The sequence below is a fragment of the Meles meles genome, chromosome 12, assembly GCF_922984935.1.
Source record: "Meles meles chromosome 12, mMelMel3.1 paternal haplotype, whole genome shotgun sequence".
Taxonomy (NCBI): domain Eukaryota; kingdom Metazoa; phylum Chordata; class Mammalia; order Carnivora; family Mustelidae; genus Meles; species Meles meles.
Genome location: NC_060077.1, coordinates 12,895,382 through 12,918,563, shown reverse-complemented (window position 1 = coordinate 12,918,563; position 23,182 = coordinate 12,895,382). Strand labels below are relative to the sequence as shown.

At 37.5% G+C, this 23,182-nt stretch overlaps 1 protein-coding gene across 3 annotated transcripts in view; it reads left to right on the top strand.

Annotated features, from left to right (window-relative positions):
• Positions 1–9,766, top strand: part of IFT81 (intraflagellar transport 81) — a 90,992-nt gene extending 81,226 nt beyond the window's left edge. For 2 of the 3 annotated variants that reach the window (XM_046025969.1, XM_046025968.1), the window contains exons 18-19: positions 2,677–2,722; positions 9,066–9,766. In XM_046025969.1, the coding sequence (XP_045881925.1) occupies positions 2,677–2,722; positions 9,066–9,248 (229 nt within the window). In that variant the 3' untranslated portion in view covers positions 9,249–9,766. The remainder of the gene's footprint in view (positions 1–2,676; positions 2,723–9,065) is intronic. The other variant, XM_046025970.1, reaches the window with a different exon arrangement.
• Positions 9,767–23,182: the final 13,416 nt, after the last annotated feature.

Sequence of the window (23,182 nt, the reverse complement as noted above, 5' to 3'; positions counted from 1 at the left end):
TGCCTGCCTCTCTGCCTAGTTGTGATTTCTCTGTCAAATAAATAAAATATAAAAAAAAAAAAAACAACCAATAAATATAGGTGGAAATTCTAAAACAGTTTGGACATTTCTCAGTTCTAGGGTAATAAGTGAATTATTTAAAGCTATTCAAACTTGGGGTGTCTGGGTTGCTCAATGAGTTAAGCCGCCGACTCTTGATTTTGGCTCAGGTCATGATCTCAGGGTTGTGAGATCAAGCCCCAGGAGCCTGCTTAAGAGTCTCTCTCTCTTCCCCACCCCCCCCTCCAATACATACATACATATATACATACATACATCTATCCAAACTTATTTTTTTTAAGAATGTATCGTTTATATTCTCCTAGCTATTTTTCACTGGAGAGCTATAAAGTTAAACAGGTTGACTTAGTGCCTCATAAATTTTAAAGTCAAAATAAAGTTTCATCAAGATTGTATTTATTCTCTTCCACCCTCATTTCCATGTCCAAATTCTGCCTTCAATTCAGCTCTATAAGGACTTTGAGTACTTTTTTTTTTTTTTTTAATATTTATTGACTTATATGAGAGAGAGTGGGGCAGGGAGAGGGGGAGAGGGAGAGAAAGTCTCAAGCAGACTCCACACTGAGCACCAGGTCCCTTGCAGTGCTGGATCCCAGGACCCCGAGGTAATGACTTCAGCCAAAACGAAGAGTCAGGCACTTAACCAACTGAGCCACTCAGGCATCCCAAGGACTAGGAGTACTTTTGATTCCTGTATCGCTCCAGTCTAGTCACGTTTACCTCTCTTTTTACATGAATGCAGATCTTCCTTCATTTAAGCTGCTGGAATTTCTCTTTGTGGTTTATGAGTTCTTAGATTTCCAGTTATGTGTTATTTAACTTCTTACTTACTACAATGTAGCTTTATACAGAAACACTGTCTTTTTCTGTCTAGATTTGAGGTCTGAAGTCTCTTTTATCTTGTCATTGGTTCCTTTGTCCTCATGCTTCGATCTTTGTCCTTAACACTTTATATATCACTTTTTGTTTTGTGGAGTATTACAATATAATTATATTTTTGGGGTGCCTGGCTGGCTCAGTTAGTAGAGTGCATGAGTCTTGATCTTGGAGTTATAGGTTTCAGCCCTACATTGTGTGTGGAGACTACTTAAAAAATTTTTTAAAATCATAAAATATAATATATATGTATAATTATACTTTTGTTTAAATACAGTGCAATGTTATTTGTTTTTTTAATTTTTATTTGAAAATTACAGGTTTTTTAGTTTATGAAAGAAATGCTTATAAAAACAATAGTAACCATTATGAAGTATAGTACACAAAAACTGAATGTTGCCCACATTCCATGCCTCAGAAATGCCTATTGTTAATATTTTCATGTAGGAGCACCTGGGTGGTTCAGTCAGTTGAGCATCCAACTCTCGATTTTGGCTCAGGTCATGATCTCAGGGTTGTGAGATCGAGCCCCACGCAGGGCTTCATGCTCAGCAGAGAGTCTTCTCGTCCCTCTCTGTCTGCTACTACCCCCACATGCACTCTGTATCTCTCTCAAGTAAATAAAATATTTTTTAAAATAAAAATAAATAAAAATATTTTGGTGTATAATTACTCATATTCTTTTCCCGTGCATTTGCATGTGTGTGTGTTAACAAGTGCATGGGAAAATTTTACGTGTGTGTCCATACAAAAATCAGGTTAAACTACATATACAGTTTTTCTCTTAATTAATATGTCTAAAATTCTATTTCAGGGCGCCTGGGTGGCTCAGTGGGTTAAAGCCTCTGCCTTGGCTTGGGCCCTGATCCCAGGGTTCTGGGATCAAGCCCGGAGCCGGGCTCTCTGCTTGGCAGGGAGCCTGCTTTCTCCTCTGTCTCTTCCTGCCTCTCTGCCTACTTGTGTTCTGTCTGTCAAATAAATAAAAATCTTTAAAAAAAATTTTTTTTAATTCTATTTCAGTATTTATAGATCTACCCCCTTCTTTTTACAACTCTGTATTATTCCTTTGAATGGATGTACCATAATTTATTTAAATATTTCCCCATCTATTGACATCTAACTTTGCAGATCTTCACTGTTAAAAGCAATGGTGAAGTAAATAGTCTTTACATTTATCTGAAGTTCTGAGAGTTTTTCTTTAGAATGACTGCCTAGAAGTAACATTGCAGGATAATATGTTATTTAATGTTTATTTAAAATGTTTATCTTTTCTCCTTTCTACAAACCTCTTCAAAAATAAAGTGTGACTAGGGTGCCTGGCTGGCATACTCAGAAAAGCATGTAACTCTTGATCTCTGAGTTGTGAGTTTGAGCCCCACATTGGGTGATGAGACTACCTAAATAAATTAAAACTTTAAAAAATAATTTAAAAAATGTGGCTTAAGCAAAAATATGTTACCATTGTTTTAAATGTAAATTAACCAGAAATAGTCCTTAACATTTTAATTCTCTTAATTTCTTATGCAGTGGTTTGTGGGTTTTTCCCCATAAAATTGCTATTTACTAGAAGAACTGACTAAAGATCGGGAAAGAGAGTGTAATGATTTTCATTCTGATTCCAGTACTCTAAACTATCTATATTGTCTAATATATTTAGATCGATAAGTTAATTTATAATTTAGTTGTATGACCAAATCAACTGAGATAAATTGAAACGAAATCATTATGTTGATCCCCTAGGGAGCAGTATACAAAAAATATTGCTGAACAGGAAAACCTTGGAAAGGTAAGAATGTATTATTTATTTTTTTTAATTGTGTCTATTCAGGCATTCAGTATGTGGTTTTGACATTGTCATTCTTTTAAAAAGGTTATAGTACAGTTTTCAAAGGGAAATTGGATCTTAATCTCTTGCAAAAATGAAGACTATTCTTTAGAAATTTATGTGTGTGTGCATATAAAAGTGAAGGGACGTGGATTTTGGAGAAAAATCTAGTTTTGTTTAGGGAGGAGTTTATGAGAAGTTTCTGAATAAGAAACAAAACTGCCACAATTAATGAACTACAAGTTCTCAGATAATTCTCAGGTATCTCTTTATTAGATAAGTATAAGTTAGTTTATTTAATAACCATAAAACTCATTACTATGAACTGGACACTGTTCCATGACCTTTACTAGCATTGATTCATTTAACACAAATAATCAAAAAATCTTCCTTTTCATATTCAGCTCCTTCCCTGCCAGTCTTACAAAAGCAGGCATATGTGATTAATCTAATTTTCTCAGTTCTCTGAGCCATTCCTAGTAGAAGAGGTGGCAGATAGTAAAGGCCTTGCCCATCAGGGCTTAAGTGACCCAATTCACTGATTATTTTAATTGGCTTCATAAAGCAACACATTTGGACAGTCATTTTAAAGACACCAGTTCTGTCATTGTTGTTTTTTTTTTTAAAGATCCGTATTTATCAACAACTCAGGGCCAGTGTCCTTATTTACATTTTCTTTTTTTAAAAATGTTTTTTGAGAGAGAGTGCAAATGGTGGGGGTCAGAGGGAGAGGGAGAGAGAGAGAGAATTTTAAGCATGCTCCACATTCAGCATGGAGCCCAATGTGGGGCTGAAGCTCATAACCCTGAGATCACAACTTGAGTTGAAATCAACAGTTGGATGCCCAACCAACCACCCAGACACTCCTCCTTTTCTTTTTTTTTTTTTATAAATTTTATTTTTTTGGGGGGAAGGCACAGTGAGAGAGGGAGAAAGAATCTTAAAACAGACTCTACGCTGAGTACAGAGCCTGATGTGGGGCTCAATCACATGACCCTGAGATCACCGCCTGAGCAAAACTAAGAGTCAGTTGCTCAACCAACTGCGCCACCCAAGAGCCCCTTTATCTACATTTTCTAATTTGAATTATTATTAAAAACTTGTATGTATGCTTTTACATACGTGCTACAAAAGCTCCCATAAATCTGTAAGTAATATTCTAAAGTTAAACTTCAGGGAAAAAATTGTATGGAAAACAGTGGCATGACTTTTTTTTTTTCAAAGATTTTATTTACTATTTTGAGAGAGTGAGGGAGAGAATACGAGCAGGAGGAGAGGGAGAGGGAGAAGCAGACTCCCTGCTGAGCAGGTGCCCAACAATGGCATCATTATTAAGTAAGTACACTTTCATAAAGTGTTTTGAAAAAGACTCTTAAAAACTAAATAATGTATAGGGGCGCCTGGGTGGCTCAGTGGGTTAAGCCGCTGCCTTCAGCTCAGGTCATGATCTCAGGGTCCTGGGATCGAGTTCCGCATCGGGCTCTCTGCTCGGCAGCGAGCCTGCTTCCCTCTCTCTCTCTCTGCCTGCCTCTCTGTCTACTTGTGATTTCTCTCTGTCAAATAAATAAAATCTTAAAAAAAACAAAACCACTAAATAATGTATAAAGACATTTAGTATAGAAAATTTCAAACTTATATAAGTAAATGATGTAATGAATTCATGTATAGTAATCACCCAACTTCAGTAATTACACTCATGACCAGTCAGTTAACTATCTGCCTTCAGGTCAGGTCATGATCCCATTGTACTGGGATCAAGACCCACATTGGGCTCCCTGCTCAGCAGAGAGCCTACTCTTCCCCCCTCCCTCTGCCCTTCCACTTCCTTGTGCTCTCTCTCCCTCACTCTCTCTCAAATAAGTAAGTCGATAAATAAATAAATAAGTAAAATCTTAAAAAAATGAAAGGAAACCTTAAAGCTGATTTCCTCCATTCTAGCAGAGAAATTGTGTGTTCTGTGCACCCTCTTTCCTTTATGGGATGACGTGCCATACTCAAAAGGAAAAAAGGAAATAAGTTCATGCTTAAAAACATATATTTGAATCAAGTGTAAGCATAGAGATTTTTGGGGTTTAGGATTTAGTATGATTGTCAATAATTTGCTTTCCTCTAAACATTTCATATGTTAGGTAATGTATTTTTTCATATGAAAACATTTCTCTATTTTGAAAAGTATGTGGATGGATACTTTGTGTAGAGAAATATTTATCAAATCTGAATCCTTTTAAAGACCCAAATGTAGTTGCTATATCTAAATAAAGTTTATTCTTTCACCTTCCAGGGTGGTGTTTTATTGCAGGGTCTTTGCAAAAAGGTAGCAGTACTCTGACAAGTATATTTCAGCAAAAGGAGACATTGATCAGCTCATCCCCCAATCGTCAGTCTGTATCATTTAAGAAACAAAGTTCCTCAACCCTCTCATTGCTAGAGTAGATCTACTTTTTTTTCTTTCCAAATGCTCTTTCATTTTTTTTCATTTTTAAAAATTAAAATCAATTAACATATAGTGTATTATTGGTTTCAGAGGTGGAGGTCAGTGATTCATCAGTCTTATATAATCATTCAGTGCTCGTTACATCATGTGCCCTCCTTAATGTTCAACATCCAATTACCCCATCCCCCTACCACTCCCCTCCAGCAACCCTCAGTTTGTTTCCCATGATTATGAGTCTCTTATGGGGGGGGTGTCTCTTATGGTTTGTCTCCCTCTCTGGTTTCATATTTTATTTTTTCCTCTCTTCCCCTATGATCCGCCGTTTTGTTTAATTCCACATACCAGTGAGATAGAGATCTAAATTTTTAAGGAAAACACCAAACCTAGCCTTTAAAAGTAATGATAGCCTAAGTCTTCCAAACAGCATAGACTGGACATCCACAGCCCTCCTCAGGCCAACCTGGTTTCTGGAATTACACCAACCTATAGTGCTGCAATTCACACTACCATACACTAGAATTTGCTTTACTAAGTACTGTGGAATACTGTGCTGAAAATTATAATTACCCCCCCCCACTATATCACCTCCCCTTTAAAGAACCCTGAAATCTGTGACAAGTATTCTTCTACATTCTAACTATCAACAAAATAAATCTGTATCAAGTCACAGTAACATTAAAAATAAATTATATACTAAGGCGGTTGTATTCAAAAGTTAAAGGTTTCAAACACACATGGTTATGAAGCATATTAAATTCAATATTTCTGACACAGACGGTGCCCACATACAGTCTTCAGTTTCTTTAAATAACTTATAGGTTGTTAGGATTTTTGACAAGGAAATTATTCCAATAATATAAGAAAATTTATAGTTAAGTAGTACTTTAATCTTAAAATCATTCTAAGGGGGCGCCTGGGTGGCTCAGTGGTTTAAGCCGCTGCCTTCGGCTCAGGTCATGATCTCAGGGTCCTAGGATTGAGTCCCACATCAGGCTCTCTGCTCGGCAGGGAGCCTGCTTCCCTCTCACTCTCTCTGCCTGCCTCTTTGCCCACTTATGATCTCTCTCTGTCAAATAAATACATAAAATCTTTAAAAAAAAAAAATTCTCCTTAAAAAAAAAAAAATCATTCTAAGAACTCTTAAAATTCTGGATCTGTCTTACTACCTTTGTTTTAGTTCATGAAGATTAAAAATGTTTGTTTTAAGATAATTTATTTTTAAGGTTTTTTTTTTTAAGATTTTACTTATTTGACAGAGAGAGACTCTGAGAGAGAGGGAGCACAAGCAGTGAGAAATGGAGAGGAAGAGGGAGAAGCAGGCTTCCCGCTGAGCAGGGATCCCAATGCTCCCAGAAGCCTGGGATCATGACCTGAGCTGAAGGCAGACGCTTAACCAATTGAGCCACCCAGGCGTCCTTGTTTTTAAGTTTTTGTTTAAATTCCAGTTAGTTAACATATGGTGTAGTATTAGTTTCAGGTGGACAGTAGTGATTCAACACTTCCATACAACACCCAGTGCTCTTCACAAGTGCCCTCCTTACTCCCCGTCACGTCACCTACTCAGCCCATCCTCCCACCCCCCTCCCTTCTGGTAACCATCAGTGTGTTCTCTACAGTTCAAAGTCTGTTTCTTGGTTTGCCTTTCTCACTCTTTTGTTTTTTTGTAACATAGACTTAAATAGATGTATTTGCATTCCAGGTATTGTGTCAAAACTTTGCTAGTTACATTTAAATTCTATTTTCTTTTTGTTTAATATTTTATTTGTTTTTGAAAGAAAGAGAGCCCGGGCACAAGCACAAGCAAGGGGAAGGGGCAGAAGCAGACTCCCTGATGAGCAGGGAGCCCCTACATGGGGGCTCGATCCTAGGACCCAGGATCAGTAGGGGATCATGACCTGGGCTGAAGGCAAGCACTTAATTGACTGAGCCACCAGTCACCCCTAAATTCTATTTTTTTAAAGATTTTATTTATTTATTTGACAGACAGAGATCACAAGTAGGCAGAGAGGCAGTCGGGGGGGGGGGGGAAGGAGGCTCCCCGCTGAGCAGAGAGCCCAATGTGGGGCTCGATCCCAGGACCCTTGGATCATGACCTGAGCCGAAAGCAGAGGCTTAGCCTACTGAGCCACCCAGGCACCCGTATTTTCTTAATTCTGCTTTGTTTCCTGTTGCTATTTGCTATTAACTTTGCTTTCATTAGCCATAGCTGAGGAGGGCAGTTTTGAATCCGGTCCTAAGCTTAGTTTAGCCTCTTATTTGGGCAAGTACCAAGGGCGAGCCTTCTCATCTGTGTCCTTAGATCAACTATTAGATGAACCATATACGATAGAGGAAAGGATGGGGACATTTCTGTGTGACCTGCTTCCGTGTCTTTGCTTATTTTTCTGTCCTTGGTGATTTCTCACACTCAGTGTCACTGTGTACATTTCTGTCACACTGTGTTTCCTGATGTGTGTACTCTCATCATCTTTGTTTTCCCCTGACTACCCACCTGTCTTCCTTTCCCTCTTTCTTCCTTCCTCTCATTGTCTCTGACTTTCTGCTGTGCCTCTTTTCAGTCACCCTTTCTGAATTTGCCCTAATACAAGACCAAAGTATATTTTTATAATTCAGTGAAACATTTTCTTATTCCTGTTTATAATTTTAGAGTTTGTGAGTAGAACAGTTTTGACAGATGGAATCACATAGGCTATTAGTAACAAAAATAATTCTGGGGGCACCTGGCTGACTTGGTTGGTAGAGCATGAGACTCTTAATCTCAGGGTTGTGAGTTCAAGCCTCATGCTGGGCATGGAGCCTACTTAAAAAATAATTAAAAATAAGAACAACTCGGGGCACCTGGGTGGCTCAGTAGGCTCAGGTCATGAACCCAGACTCCTGGGTTATCCTGGGGATAACCCCACATCGGGCTCTCTGCTCTGTGGGGAGCCTGCTTCCTCCTCTCTCTCTCTGCCTACTGTGATTTCTGTCTGTCAAATAAATAAATAAACTCTTTAAAAAAAAAAAAAGAACAACTCTGATAAGGATATGACTTATTTAATAGTGTACTTAAAATCACAAAACCGTCTTCCTGAAGAATATATGCATACAATTTGATTTATTTGGGTGCACATAGTGCACACACAGATTCAGGAAAGAATATGCTATTTAATAATAATAACAATATATAACATATGGTAGTTTATCAAGTATTTCCAGATCTATTGTGTCCTGTAAAAAAAAAAAAACCTATGGGGCCCCTGGGTGGCTCAGTCGGTTAAGCAGCTGCCTTCAGCTCAGGTCATGATCCCCGGGTCCTGGGATGGAGCCCTGAGTCAGGTGCCGGACTCAGCAGGGAGTCTGCTTCTCCTTCTGCCTTACCCCCCCGCTCAGGCTTTCCATCACTCTCTTGCTCATGTTCTCTCTCAAATAAATAAATTAAATCTTTAAAACTAATTACAATAATCTCATAAGGCAGATAATTTTGTATAATTATCCCCTTTTATTACCCTTGACAATTGAGAGAAGTGCGGTCCAGAGAAATTGCCTTACAACTCGTGACAAAGCCAAGTTTGAAACAAAAGTCTTCTGACTGCAAAATCTGCATTCTTTTTCCCATACCATGATACTGTTCCATTTTCCTGATTCCCTTTCTTTTCCCCCTCCCTTTCTTTTATATTTTTCTATTCTTTTTAACTTCAGGCTTCCTGCATCTTTCATCAATTTAACTTTTATCATCTTAGCTTTCATACATCTCAGAAGAACTGGTTTAGTTAACTGTTACTCATCAGATGTACAAAAAGCAGACCATGTTCTTCTGATGATAGCAATAGAAGTAAATCCCTGCAACTGAGATTTAATCATGCTTGATTTTTTTTTTTTTAATGGTAGAAACTCCGAGAAAAACAAAAAGCTGTACGAGAAAGTCATGGTCCGAATATGAAACAAGCGAAAATGTGGCGTGATTTTGAGCAGTTGATGGAATGTAAGAAACAGTGCTTTCTGAAACAACAAAGCCAAAGTCCCATGGGTCAGGTAATTCAGGAGGGTGGGGAGGACCGGCTGGTACTCTGAATCTGTGTGCCATCATGTGATGTTTTAGTTGATACTACTAGATATAAGTATAATCCCGTAATTTATTTCTTTTCTGGAAAGTGATTTGTACAACATTTTGTTTTCAGATTAACCATTCCTATTAAGTTGCCTTGGAAGGTAATGTTAAGGTAGATTTAGGTTTTAAAGTTTTTTAATATGAAAAATGGCTTTTATTGTTTTGCTTAGTTTAGAGATTAGTGGTGTCTTAGGAGTTTTATGAGACAGGAGACTAAGTTTACTCTCTGTAAATGTAAACATATGTCCATTAAGAAGCATGTAGTTTTTTAAAAATGTAATAACCCAATGGCTTAATGTTCTTAATCTTTTTTTTAACTTTAGAGGAATCTTTTAGGAACTAATATCTCTTGTTTTGAAGAAACATTTATCTGAAGTTCAGCAATTCCTACAATTTCAATTCAGTTTCTCTTCTGTAAAATTCAAGAAAATTTGCTATTTTGAATAACATATTTGTTCTGTCTGTATTATTTAAAAGCAAATAAAACTTGATGTACGTATGTATGATGACTATTTATTTTTGAATTATATAGCTGTGTCAAATTATTTTTTAACTATTCATGTTATAATATTGTATTAAATTTAAGGATTATCACTTATTTTCACCCAAAATCTAATATAGTATTTAGGTCTTGAGGACTTTTATTTTAAATATAAAAAGTAGTTATAGGGGGCGCCTGGGTGGCTCAGTGGGTTGGGGCCTCTGCCTTCGGCTTGGTCACGATCCCAGGGTCCTGGAATCGAGCCCCGCATCGGGCTCTCTGCTCGGCGGAAAGCCTGCTTCCCTTCCTCTCTCTCTCTCTGCCAGCTTGTGATCTCTGTCTGTCAAATAAATAAATAAAATCTTTAAAAAAAAAAAAAGTAGTAATAGGATATAGAAATTATCATGTGGTAAAAAGCTACAGTAGGATTCCAAGTGAAATTCAAGCATCCAAAGTGCTTCTGATTTCTGCTTCATTTGGACAGGGTACTTGAAGATTTCTTTTATTCTTCCTTAAAGAAAGATACTAAATTCATATGCTACCTTGTACTTCATATCAGTTTCATTATACTTTTTAAAATGTCTTCCTTTAAGGGTGCCTAGATGGTACAGTTGGTTAAGTATTTGACTCTTGGTTTCAGCTCAGGTCATGATTTCAGGGTCCTGAGATCAAGCCCCGCATCAGGCTCCACGCTCAGCACAGTCTTCTTGGAACTTCCTCTCTGTCCACTCCTCTACCTGTTCTTGCTTTCTCTTTCTCTCTCTCTCTAAAATAAAAAATAAATCTTTAAAAAAAAAAATGTCTTCGGGGCGCCTGGGTGGCTCAGTGGGTTAAAGCCTCTGCCTTCAGCTCAGGTCATGATCTCCGGGTCCTGGGATCGAGCCCCGCATCAGGCTCACTGCTCAGTGGGGAGCCTGCTTCCCTTCCTCTCTCTATCTGCCTGCCTCTCTGCCTACTTGTGATCTCTGTCAAATAAATAAATAAATCTCTGAAAAAAAAATGTCTTCTCTTTAGATTTGAAAAACTCAGATTTCAAATCATTAGCATGTCTGTCTTGGGTTAGTAATTCTCGGTAGCTATCCTGGGGATGGCAGTGAGAGGCAAAGAACATTTCAGTGAAGCAAGTTGTTTTTACACCATGCAAAACATGCAGACTTGATTATGGCTTTGGATCTTTTTGTTTCCAAGTTTGTTCTACTCTTACTTTTTGTTTGAAAGCTTCTTCCTTGGTAATCGGATAAACTTACCAACACGGAAAGTATTGGTAACTCTAGAAGCTATGGCAAGAAAAGATTAGTTCCATCAGAGCAAAGGAGAACTTACCAAGAAAGTATGGAAAGAAACTTTCTTTTAATAAATTTCAAGAAAAAAAGAAGACTTTTAATATTATTATTATTATTATGTGGTTTCAGTCTGGTTCTTAGCTTACTTTAGCCTCTTATTTGGGCAAGTATCAGCTACCAGAATTCTTATTTGTGCCTTTAGATCAACAACTAGATCCACCAGATACTAAACGAGTGAAGGCTGTGTTTCAGTGTGGAAACACACTTAATTCAATAAATCAGTTTTTTGAACACAGAGGTAGTTGTATTTGTTCAGTGTTGGCTACTGGCTTGTTATTTTTAAGCCAGTGGCAAGTGATATTCCTTTAACAGAATATGAATTCCTTTGCAAGTATTTGAAAAAGACTAGAAGTCCCTCACAGAAATGAAACAGCATTTTATTCTCGTAGGGAAAGTCAGCTTCTAAGATTATTAAGCTTGGTGATTAATTTTTTTAGCCTTCACTATCCTTGCTGCTCTTCTCTTAATTTTAAAAAATCGTTAATGACAGATACTCCAAGGAATGCTTATAATTCTGATTTGATTATTGCTTGCCATCTTTATTCCACACAGAAGGAATATGTGGATTAAACACCAGGCAGCTCCAAAATTACTTTATTAACTGAAGCAGAACATCATTATTACTTCAAGAAAAGCAAATTGAAAAAAAAAAAACAACCTAAAAGTACAAAGTTATTTATAGTTTTTATGTAACATTGGACATTTAGTAATGCATCTTAATGGGTTTTATACAGTGACTTTCCACTCATTTTGTGATTTGATTGGAGCATTAAAAAGCTCTGACTAACTCTGACAGTTTTTGACAGCTGGCAATTACAGAAGAGCTTATTGCATTTTTCCTTCAGGATTGATACTCTAGCTGGCTAATTGATGAGAGTAGTTAATCATTTTGGAAAATAATCTGTCTTCCACATGATGGCCCAAATAAAGAAGAAGAATGTAGCCTGTGAAATCTGCTTTTGGGTTCATGGATTTGCTCCTCCTAGGACTTGGTGTTGCCAACTGTTGCATGGGACTGACCATATAAACTGTAAATTTCAAAAGGCCACTGCTTATCTTGCGTTCTATATTAGTTCAGGAAATAATCCAACTTTAAAGGTTGTCCTTTAAGAACAGTCTTATAATAGGATAATATCTTTTTAACATCTAAATCCAAGATCATGTATTTTTCTGGTCCAGAGAGTGTACCAGAAGGGTCTTAGAACATAGTTCAAAGGCTTGTGGAAATCAAACCAGATCGTGGAAATTACAGAACACTTAACTTTCTTCTTTAGATTAATACTTTCTATCATTTTGCTTTAGTTCAGTAGGCAGCAATAGTAAAAGAAGCCATTTTGTTAAACTATCAAATTCAAATGTATCATTCTGCCTTATTCATTTATATAACATATACAAATTTTCTGGAAAATTTTAAGGTCTGTGCATATTCCAAGTATGATTATTTCTTAACTTTTTAGGCTAACATGATACAGAGCACCTTTTGGTAATTGGACTAAAAAGAAGAGACTGAATTTGTTGCTCAACTAAAAATATACAAATGTGCTGAATGCTTCTGAATTGAATTTGAAAATATGCACAAATGGGGTAACTTGCCAAAGCTGCCTTTACAAAGGCAAAATCCAGTTTGTATTGAAAAATGACTTCCTATGGAGATGTGTGTCTTATAGAAACCTCTTTGTCATACACAGGCATTTACCCTACAGTTAGTGACTAACGAGCATGAATCAAAGGCTTGTTTCTACAAATGGTTCTAGGCGCTTACATCATTCCTCTTGTTTGGCATGAAGGAGTGTTTAGCCCTAGGGAGTGGGTAAGTAAGCAGCCTGATGATTAACTTCCATTAAACCTGGTTATTTCAATAACTTATACATTGTAGTGGAAGTAAGATCTAGATTGTGTATACAAGGAATCCTTCATTTTTAAACAATCTGTGGCAGCCAGGAGATTTTTTTTTAAGTTGCACTTTTATTAAATATGTAATTGTGTCTCTACCCAGAAGGAGCTGCTGGCTTAGCTCCTCCTCCCTTTCCTTTTAATAAGAACAGTTTAATTAGAGCTGTTTCGTGTATGGCAGCCAGGCATGAGGGCAGCATTTTATCCAGGAAGGATAGAGAGAGGTCATTCAGAGTTATCTGTATATTTTCAATCTTTGACTCTCCGTCTTAAGACAATATAAAAAAGAGAAAGTTGGCTGTAACTGTCATTCAGTCCCATCCCAGCCTTATAAAAGAAATAAAAACTGAAACACAGAATCCAAACAAGTTTGTTTTTTTTTTTTAAGACTTTATTTATTTACTTGACAGAGATCACAAGTAGGCAGAGAGGCAGACAGAGAGAGAGGGGGAAGCAGATTCCCCTCTGAGCAGCGAGCCCGATGTAGGGCTCCACCCCAGGACCTGATCATGACCTGAACCCAAGGTAGAGGCTTAACCCACTGAACCACCCAGGTGGCCCCAAACAAGTATTTTTTTAAAGAACATATGCTTTCTGCTCCCATGCTCCCTCTCTTGGCAAACTGGAAGTACTTTCTCAGCAAACATAATTTCACAATTTCCTCTCTAGAATTGCCGAGAGACTTGAGTCACCAAACTCGGTTTACTGCTATGGAAATTCACTATTCAGACAGAACACAGGAGGAAATTACGGAATTCTGTTTTTCAGTGACAGTATTAGTTCCCACCTCAGTTCAGAGGGTCCCAGCAGGGTCCTGGCAGGGCTGCTGCTCTCTGCCCTGTACACGGTAACCTGGTAAAAGAGCCATGGCATTCTGGAGCTGGAAAGGAAGCTCAGAATGATTCGGGTAATCATTTATTAAATTGGGACCTTTGAGAGCTCTCTTTCACCCTCAACAGTGCAGAAATCAGCACTGTGCTGCTCATAGCAAATCACTTTCCAGCCTCAGTGGAGTAACCGCAATGCGGCTCACTCCTCACGAGGGAGCCTGTCTCATTGTTAAAGAGTACCACCTGATTAGTTTCTGGGTTCTAAAAATGAAGCAAACTTACAGAGGGAGGACCTTTTTTTTTAGAAACAGCAGTTTGGCAAAGTGAGACTGAACCAATTTTACTCCCTGAAGCTTTGTAATCATAATCATTATTGAGCACTTAGAATGGACCAGATACTGTCCTAAGTGCTTCATGTGTCTGAACTAATGGAACTCTCGCAATAACCCCAGGAGGTAAATACTATTATCTCCATTGAGTAGATGAGGAAGCAGGCACAGACAGGCTTCCACGGTATTACAGCTACTAACTGTGGGCAGAGCCAGGGCCTAAAGCCTGTGCTCTTCTCTCCTGTGCTATGTGAACTATAGTGCGACCCATGTGTGTCAGACTCCGGCTGATGTCCATTTAATGAACTATTAATATGTGTGAAATTGGAGCTCTTTTTTATTTTTTAAAAGATTTTATTTATTTATTTGACAGAGACAGAGAGAGGGCACAAGCAGGCAGAGGGAGAGAGAGAAGCAGGCTCCCCACCAAGCAAGGAGCCTGATGCAGGACTTGATCCCAGAACCCCGTTATCAGGACCTGAGCTGAAGGCAGCCACCCAACCAACTGAGCCACCCAGGCGTCCCATAGAGTTCTTTTTTAAAAATGTGCTCACTTACTATACCTAAGAGGAAAAAAAACTTTAGTAAATGAGTAAAAATGAATTCTACCATCCAGATGTGGGAATTATGCTAAAAATGAGTGTCAAGAAAGAAGTAATACTTTAAGACACAGAACAAATGGAAGCTGTATCGGTTATAATTTAAATCTTTCTGTAAAAGTGTTAAAATCATATATGTCTTTTGTTGCTGGACATATACATAGATTCCAGGGGTTTTTTTAATTTTATGAACAATGCTGCAATGGAACTTAAAAATTGAAATATAATACTTTAAATTTGAAATACAGTATTAAGCAAACCACTAAGTTTATTTAATTTGGTCATATCCAGAATCCATTGAATTGTTTTATAGATGTTTCTTGCCTTCCTCTATGAAAATGCCAAGGCTAAACCAAAGAAGTTAGCAAGATACTACTTGATTAATTGGAGAAGGAAATTGTAAATTCGTTTATTTATTTGCAAATATTTATTGAGTATCTTCTGAGTGCGCTTGACATTGTGCTAAGTGCTAAAATATAAAGTAAATGTAACCTGGTTTTGACTTTCAAAGAGCTCACAGACTAGAAGACTCTAATATTATGTAGCAAAAATTAAAGTTCTTTTATGTATAAAAGGAACTGGGAGCTCAGAGGAAGAAGCAATTAATCCTGACACAGGAGACTGAGAAAAGACTAATGGGAGAGGTAGGACTTAAGCTGGGTTCATAAGAAGGAGTTAAGATTTTGATAGTCATGGGAAAGGAGGAAGACATAAAGACATTTAAGAACATGGCATGCTCAGGAAATGACAAGAAGTCTAGTGGCTCAGAAAGTTACCCAGGGGGTCCCTGGGTGGCTCAGTTGGTTGAAACCTCTGCCTTCGGCGCAGGTCATGATCCCAGAATCCTGGGATCAAGCCCCACATCGGGCTCTCTCCTCAGCAGGGAGCCTGCTTCCCCGTCTCTCTCTGCTTGCCTCCCTGCCTGCTTGTGATAAAAAGATAAAAATCTTTTAAAAAGAAAAGATAAAAATCTTTTAAAAAGATAAAAATCTTTTAAAAAGAAAAGAAAAAGTTACCAGATACATTAGGGAGAGGAATGAGCTCCTATCACGTGCCAAGCCCCTACACGTGCTCTGTAATCTGATGTGCTAGGCGCTCAACTACACTCTACAAAAAGGTACAGTAAGTGTTTAAGACATGGTCCCATCCTTAACAGGACTAACAATAAATTAAACAGTAGCAAACATACCAAAACCTAGTAATCAAGTGCTAAATTCTGTGGTGCTATCAAAATTCAATCACAACAGAGATTTAGAGAAGTCTAAAGGGTCAAAGTGGAGTCCAGGAGGTCTTGTTCAAGAGGGAGGAATGATCAGGGCCTGGAAAGATGAGATTTGGACAGGTGAATGGGAGAGTGTGAGAGCGCCTCAGGGATGAAACCGGCAGGAGCTCTTTGGCCCTTTCCTGCATCCAGCTCTGTATCAAGCACATCAAGCAGGAAAGGTATGGCCTCCCCTTTCAGGGAACTTAAAGTCTTAGTTACCAAGATGAGAAATGTAACCAATAATTGAAGCAGTCTTCAGCATTGGATTATCCAGTAGGCAAATTGATACACTCCGAATTTTCTGAAAGTGCTTGATATTTCAGAGATCAAAGAAGTTTTCATTAAAAAAATCAGAACTATGGGCGCCTGGTTGGATCAGTCAGTTAAGCATCTGCTTTCAGCTCAGGTCATGATCCCAGGGTTCTGGGACCGGATCCCACACCGGTCTTCCTGCTCAGTGGGGAGCCTGCTTCTCCTTCTGCCTCTGCTGCTCCCCCTGCTTGTGCTCTCTTGCTCTCCTTTCAAATAAATAAATAAAATCTTTAAAAACAAGAAAAGAAAAGAAGAATCAGAACTATTAGATTTCCTTACAATTTTCTCAGGGTTTAGGGTCTCTAAAAGTTTCAGTGCAGGTTTTTGGAATGGGATCAAGTTTAACAGATCTAAGGGCAAAAAGAAAAAAAAAAACTTTGGACTGGAAAATTTGGACAGGCTGGAGATGCAGGTACAAGTTAAAACCCTTCTGCACGGGCAGAATGAGGAACCTTCAGGTACTAACTGCAGAATGGGCAGAATGTGGTACTTTCAGGTACTAACCAGGCAAGACCGGAGGGAATCAGGAATAATTTGGAGATGGAAACCAAATTGCTAAAGGTTTTGAGGTGGTGCAATCGTGAGTCATGTCCATTTGGTGTATGATAACTGGGAGTTATTAATATCCCCGCTGCTCCTTGAACAGTTGAAGAAATGAGAGACTCACTGCATTGTAGAGAATGACAGACGATCGCTGCCACAGGAGACTGCTAACATGGACTAAGTATGTTCTTTTTTTCGTGACAGAGGAGAGGCAATAAGCCAGTTATTTATTTCTTTGCATTTAGGGGGATTATTTTTTTACACTAACTCAAAGTTTCAGCATTTTATTCTTTGATTCAGGTTACTCTGTGTCATCTCTATGTTGAGATGACATACCACTTTTTCGTTCCATGTAACATTTTCAGACGTGTGAAAAGGATTTGGAAATTCCAAGGAATTGAGCTTAGAAACAGTATATTTAAGAGTTATGCTTCTGTTGAGAGACATTTTTATGAGTTTAGATGATTCTCTATATATTAAAAAATGTGAGAGAAAATTCAGAGCTGGTGTTTAACTGTGCTTTCTTTTTCTTGAGAGTAGGAAAAAGAACTCCTTTTTGTTGTAGTTAATTGCCAAGTCACCAAGGAGAGCCTCCACGCTTGAAGAGACCCACTTGCTAGTGACTTGGCAGTGTCAAACAAATGTTCAACTTTTATTCTGACACTTCTTGAAGAATTTGATTGAAACTATATATGTCCAGATAACACTCAGCAAAGTGCCCTTCTTGCATTTGTTTCAAGATATATTTGGAAACAAGAGAGATGACCTTGGATGCAGCTGCTTTTCCAATTTAGGACTTCTCTCTGGGTCTACTGAATAATATTTCCCAACATTGAAAATTCAAAGGATGGAAAAACATTTTGGTTACTATATGCCATAAGTCCCATGATGGAGGATTTTTTCCCCCCAGCAATATGTTCTGCCTCTGAAAGAATGATATATTTAGACCACAAACTCTATGTTAGCTTTCTAACCATCTATTTCAAAATACATTTAGGAACACATTTGCTTTTCATCAGAGCGCCTTTTTGTAATCTAAATTGAGCTGTCCCTGCTTTTTAAAATATTTTAGCATCTGAGAAATAAAAAATAACGAGCGGTTAACCCTTCGCCTTTGCTTTCTGGCATTCAAAATTTGTTCCGAAGCCAGCTTGATGTAAGATCTAAAAGAAGACTGGGGAGGCTCTGACATCCCCAGCTAAGGTTATTGCCACCTGTCCAGATGACAATACAAGTCCTGCTAGTCTAACCTCAAGCCTGAAAGCCAAGGTTAGCTTCCAGTTGTATCTACATTTAGCCCACGGAGATGGATGGTTTTAACTGTCACTGAAGTGACGTTCTTTCAGTTACCATTATGCATATTTTGGAGGTTTAAGCAGTTCCATTTTTAATTTATTGTCACAGTCACAGGACAAGACTTAGGTAACCTGTTTGATAAAGCAATTTTACTTTCAAGCAAGTAACTAAGAATTAAGAGTCTGATCATTGTCCTGCACAGCATGTCACCAGAGATAGTAACATTTTCTATTTTCCTATGGTTTCCTAAGATGTTACAGTCAATCAGAGCATTTATAGAGATGATTACATTGTTAGCAACAGTCTCCAGCATACACAGTACATTAATTCCCAGTAAAATGTGTTAGACACGTGCACACACACACATACGTGCGCGTGCACACACACACACATGCACATGCAGACACAGAAAAACACCGTATTATGATACTTCAAAGGATAGCTTATTCTCAACGATTCCTTGTTGCTTGATTTGGAATCAAATCAGTAACATCAACTGTTAGCCACAAAGTGAGTGAATTTGAATAGTCAACAGATTTTTAAAACTATCACCACTTAAGATACTTCTAAAGATGATCCATCCCATCAGACAACAGTCTAATCTTAAATTTTTTTTAAGATTTTATTTATTTATTTGACAGACAGAGATCACAAGCAGGCAGAGAGGCAGAGAGAGAGGAAGGGAAGCAGGCTCCCCACTGAGCAGAGAGCCTGATGTGGGGCTCGATCCCAGGACCCCGGGATCATGACCTGAGCCGAAGGCAGAGGCTTTAACCCACTGAGCCACCCAGGCGCCCATAATCTTAAATTTTTAATTGTTGTAAATTATTGCCCCAGCCTCGCTTTGCAGTTTCCTAATTCAAAAACTGGTGACTTTTATTTTTAATCTGACATTTACTCCTTTATAAGAATAGACTTTCCATGGGCGTGCCTATCTTGTGTACATTTCCATTATTTTATTGATGTTAAGCTAGAGTAATTGCTATAGTCACCACACAGCCCTAATTAAGTAAATAAGAGTTAATAGTATCCAAACTAATGGATTTTATAGGATAAGCAGTAAAGTTATCCTATCCTATCCCAGAGACGACTCCAACTGCACATTTGAACTGTGCTTTTTAAAGATATGAAAAAGGAAAATAAGGTCATACCTACAAAATGTTCCCAAGATCTGTAGTGCTCAAAGAAGATTTTAATGAGGGAAAAGTCCCATAGAAAAGGTAGTTTTATTTTAAGTAATACAGAGATTAAATGTGATTTTTGTGGAATGTTTTTATAAAACATTACTTTTCAAATGTATGTTTTCTCATCCTTCTTCTAAAAACATGTACAAAACTTTGAGCCAAAAAGAATATTCCTGCATGGTTTGTGTTGATTAAGTGTGTCAGGATGTTTCAGGAGCCCTTTTCTCTCTCTCCAGCTCTCCTTATATTCTCAGATACTCTTAACCAAATCAGAGCATTATTGATGTTCAGTTAAGTATTTATTACTTGGGAATTAGTATCTCACTGTCAACATTCCTAACACAGGAGAGATTTCGGGCAACTACAAAGTGAGTATATTTCTCTAAACTCTTTTTATCTGTGTCTTCCATAGATGGAATTCATATCCAGCTTTCTGCAGATTTATATAGAATCTAGTTTATCCAAATATTTGCAGTACCATCAAATCAAGAGTTTCTTTATTTCCTTATCATGCCCAAATATCTTACCTTGATCTTTTTGTTACAAAATCCAGATATGTTTATTTAACAAAGGCAGATCTAATGTGTTCCTGGTTCAAAGTCACTTTAACATCTTTCTTTTTTTCTGTCCATGACCCTCTCCTTTTTCTGTTCTTATATATTTTTTCTTCTTTTTTATGTGTATCATTCCATTACTATTTAAACTTCCTCTGTATCTTACACATTCTCTTGCCATTAAGTTCACTTTTGGAGCATCTCCCATTTTGGGGAGGGGGGCAAACTTGTTATATAACATTATATGAGTTTCAGGTGAACAACATAATTATCTGTGTACACTGATGATTATACAACTCTGTGATGATGGTACAGCTCTGTGAATAAATTAAACACTGAATGTGTGAATACTAAAAACCACTTTAAATTGGTGAATTGTGTGTTATGTGAATTATGCCCCCAGTTAAACTGCTAAAAATAAAAATAGAGCTCAATGTAACAGAAGTCAAATAATATCAAACAGTATTAACTTTAAAAAAATAAAAAACCCTCAGCAACCTCAGTCTTCTCACTTCTCTGAGGCATTTCCAAAGTTAACTTTTGGAATATTCTTCCAGACGTTTTCATTACACAAAGGGAGTTATATTCACTGTTCTGCAACTTGCTTTTTGCACTGAACAGTCTTTGCACTCTTATGCAATTATGTCTGTCAGGGAAGGAAAAAAAAAAAACCTTAGAAGTAGCATTATTTTATTCAGATGTATGTGCATTTAAATTTTCTTAGATAGATATTGCCAAATTACTCTCCAAAAAGCTGGTGATAATTTGTAATCCCATTAGTTGGGTATGACAGAGCCTACTTTGCTGTTCCCTTGCCTAAGCTAGGTGTACTAGCTTTATAAAATCTTTGTCAGTATGATAGGTCTAAAGAATTATTTTAATTTGTATTTTTAAAATTATGAGTGAAAAAAAGTATGAGTGAGGTTAGTTTTTTATGGCTTATTTTTAATTGATCATGTGATATTTTTTCTAACTGAAAATTCTATAATGTTAATTGTAGAATTTTGAGTTATTAAAATCATATATAGGGGCGCCTGGGTGGCTCAGTGGGTTAAAGCCTCTGCCTTCGGCTCAGGTCATGGTCCTAGCGTCCTGGGATCGAGCCCCGCATCGGGCTCTCTGCTCAGTGGAGAGCCTGCTTCTCTTCCTCTCTCTCTCTGCCTGCCTCTCTGCCTACTTGTGATCTCTGTCAGATGAATAAATAAAATCTTTAAAAAAAAAAATCATATATAATCCCACCACCCAGAGATTATCACCATTTACAAATTTACTTCTAGTCTTTTTTCTATGAAATTTATCTTGTAACTTTTTTTTTAGCAAATAATGAGGGTTGATAAAGGAGCTTTTTTTATATTTAAAATACATAGTTTACAAAAGGAGGTTATAATTCAGCTGCTTAGAATATTGCTTCGAGGGAGGGCACGTTTTGCATGGAGCACTGGGTGTTGTGCAAAAAGAATGAATACTGTTACGCTGAAAAAATAAATAAAATGGAAAAAAAAAAAGAATATTGCTTCGAGCTCTTTGAATCAAGGTACTATATAAATATTCAGTGGACTGAGTTCCCCTGTGCCAAGCTTTTGGGATCAGCTAGTGGAAAAATCATTAGCATTCTTTCCTTGACACTGTACTGTCACTACCAGGGCTCAAACTGGATGAGATTTCCTGGGAGCCAATAGGTCTCTTAGTAAAGTAGACAGAGCTCTGTGATCCTTTAATGGCATGGAAGACAGAGAATCCTGTACCTTAAAAAACAAATACACATTTCATAAGGCATGTTTATGTATGTGCCCACATGTATAATCATTATTCTCACTCACGCACACAAAAACGAGATGAGATGAGGTGAGTGAGCCAAGATTGGAACATGTAGAAAGAGTACTGGACACCTGGGGAACACAGTAAAGTGATTAGCATTCAGAGATCAGCCATTCAGAGACACAAGTCCTGTATGGTAATCATATGTTTCCTTACCTGATTCTTCTTGGGACTGGAAAAACATGGAGTGCAGGATGGATTTGTGTTCACAGTTACATTCCCCGTGCCTAGTTAGGCACACAGGCAACTTTGATCAGGAAGAATGAATGAATAGAAGTGAAAGACCGTGACCTTGAATAAATCACTTAATTGCTTTAGACCTCAGTTTCCTTCTCTGACAGCTTCAGAGAATTATCAAAAGGATAAAATAAGGTAATATATGAAGGTGATGGGTGAGACTGGCAGTCCCCTCCAAGCTGACTGTCTCTTCTTTATTTTTACAGAGCTAGATACAGTTGCAATTCAGACCCTCAAGGAGGCCCTACTTGTAGCAACTGCCCAAGAATCATCCATCCCCTTGGTCAACCAGACAGAAAACAAAATAAACACCATGGCACTTTATAATTAGAAATAATTACCAGTAGGACCTGGAGACTGTGCCATCTTAACCACTGCCTCATTCTCGGTTTTAAGGGTATCTGATGTAAATCTAACACTAGAACTCACATCAGGCTTTGGGTCAAGTTATAGAACATTTAACACGCTTTCAATTGCATCCATATGATGATTGTTTAAAAGCAGAGATGACAATTCAGGAAGGCGCATGGTACAGGTTTAGAATCGTTAGTGCCTATTCCCAGAGTTGACCTATTGTACGTGATTGTAAATGAATGCCTGTCCCAAGCAATGATTACATTTCAGAGTTAATATAAGGAAAATTTTTTAAATTCTTTGAAAGATTTTGTGATTTACTCAAGATAGATTCTATGACCTTTTGAGTTTGTTGAAAGAGGAAGCTAGTGTGTTGTAAAACCAGTTAAAATAAGAATAAACTTGGAAATATAAAATAGCATCAGCTCATAGCCCTTAGGGAGGATAACTAATGGCCCAGGCCCTAAAATTCCAATTTATTTAGAAATAAGTTTTCATAAAAACTTCATATAAATAGAAGTATTTCTCAGTCCAGTCCTCTTTAATGAAATGCCATAAAAATAAAAGACTAGCACATTAATTTTCCTTTTTTTTCCTCTTTGTAACCAAAAGCATTGCATAATCAGGCAGGAACCAGGAAGTAAAAATAATCACAAAATTAAACGAAGTGATATGTTTTCATTACTCCAGCAGGAGTAAAAAGTGAAGATAAACACAGCCAGCAAGTTCCTTTATCAAATTCAAAAATCCTTTCCTTGTCAGTCATTCCTTAATAGCAGAATAAAAATGAAATTTCTATTAAGACTTTTAAGTCAACACTGCCTTAAAATTGTTTTAATTTTGGTAAAAAACCCATAACC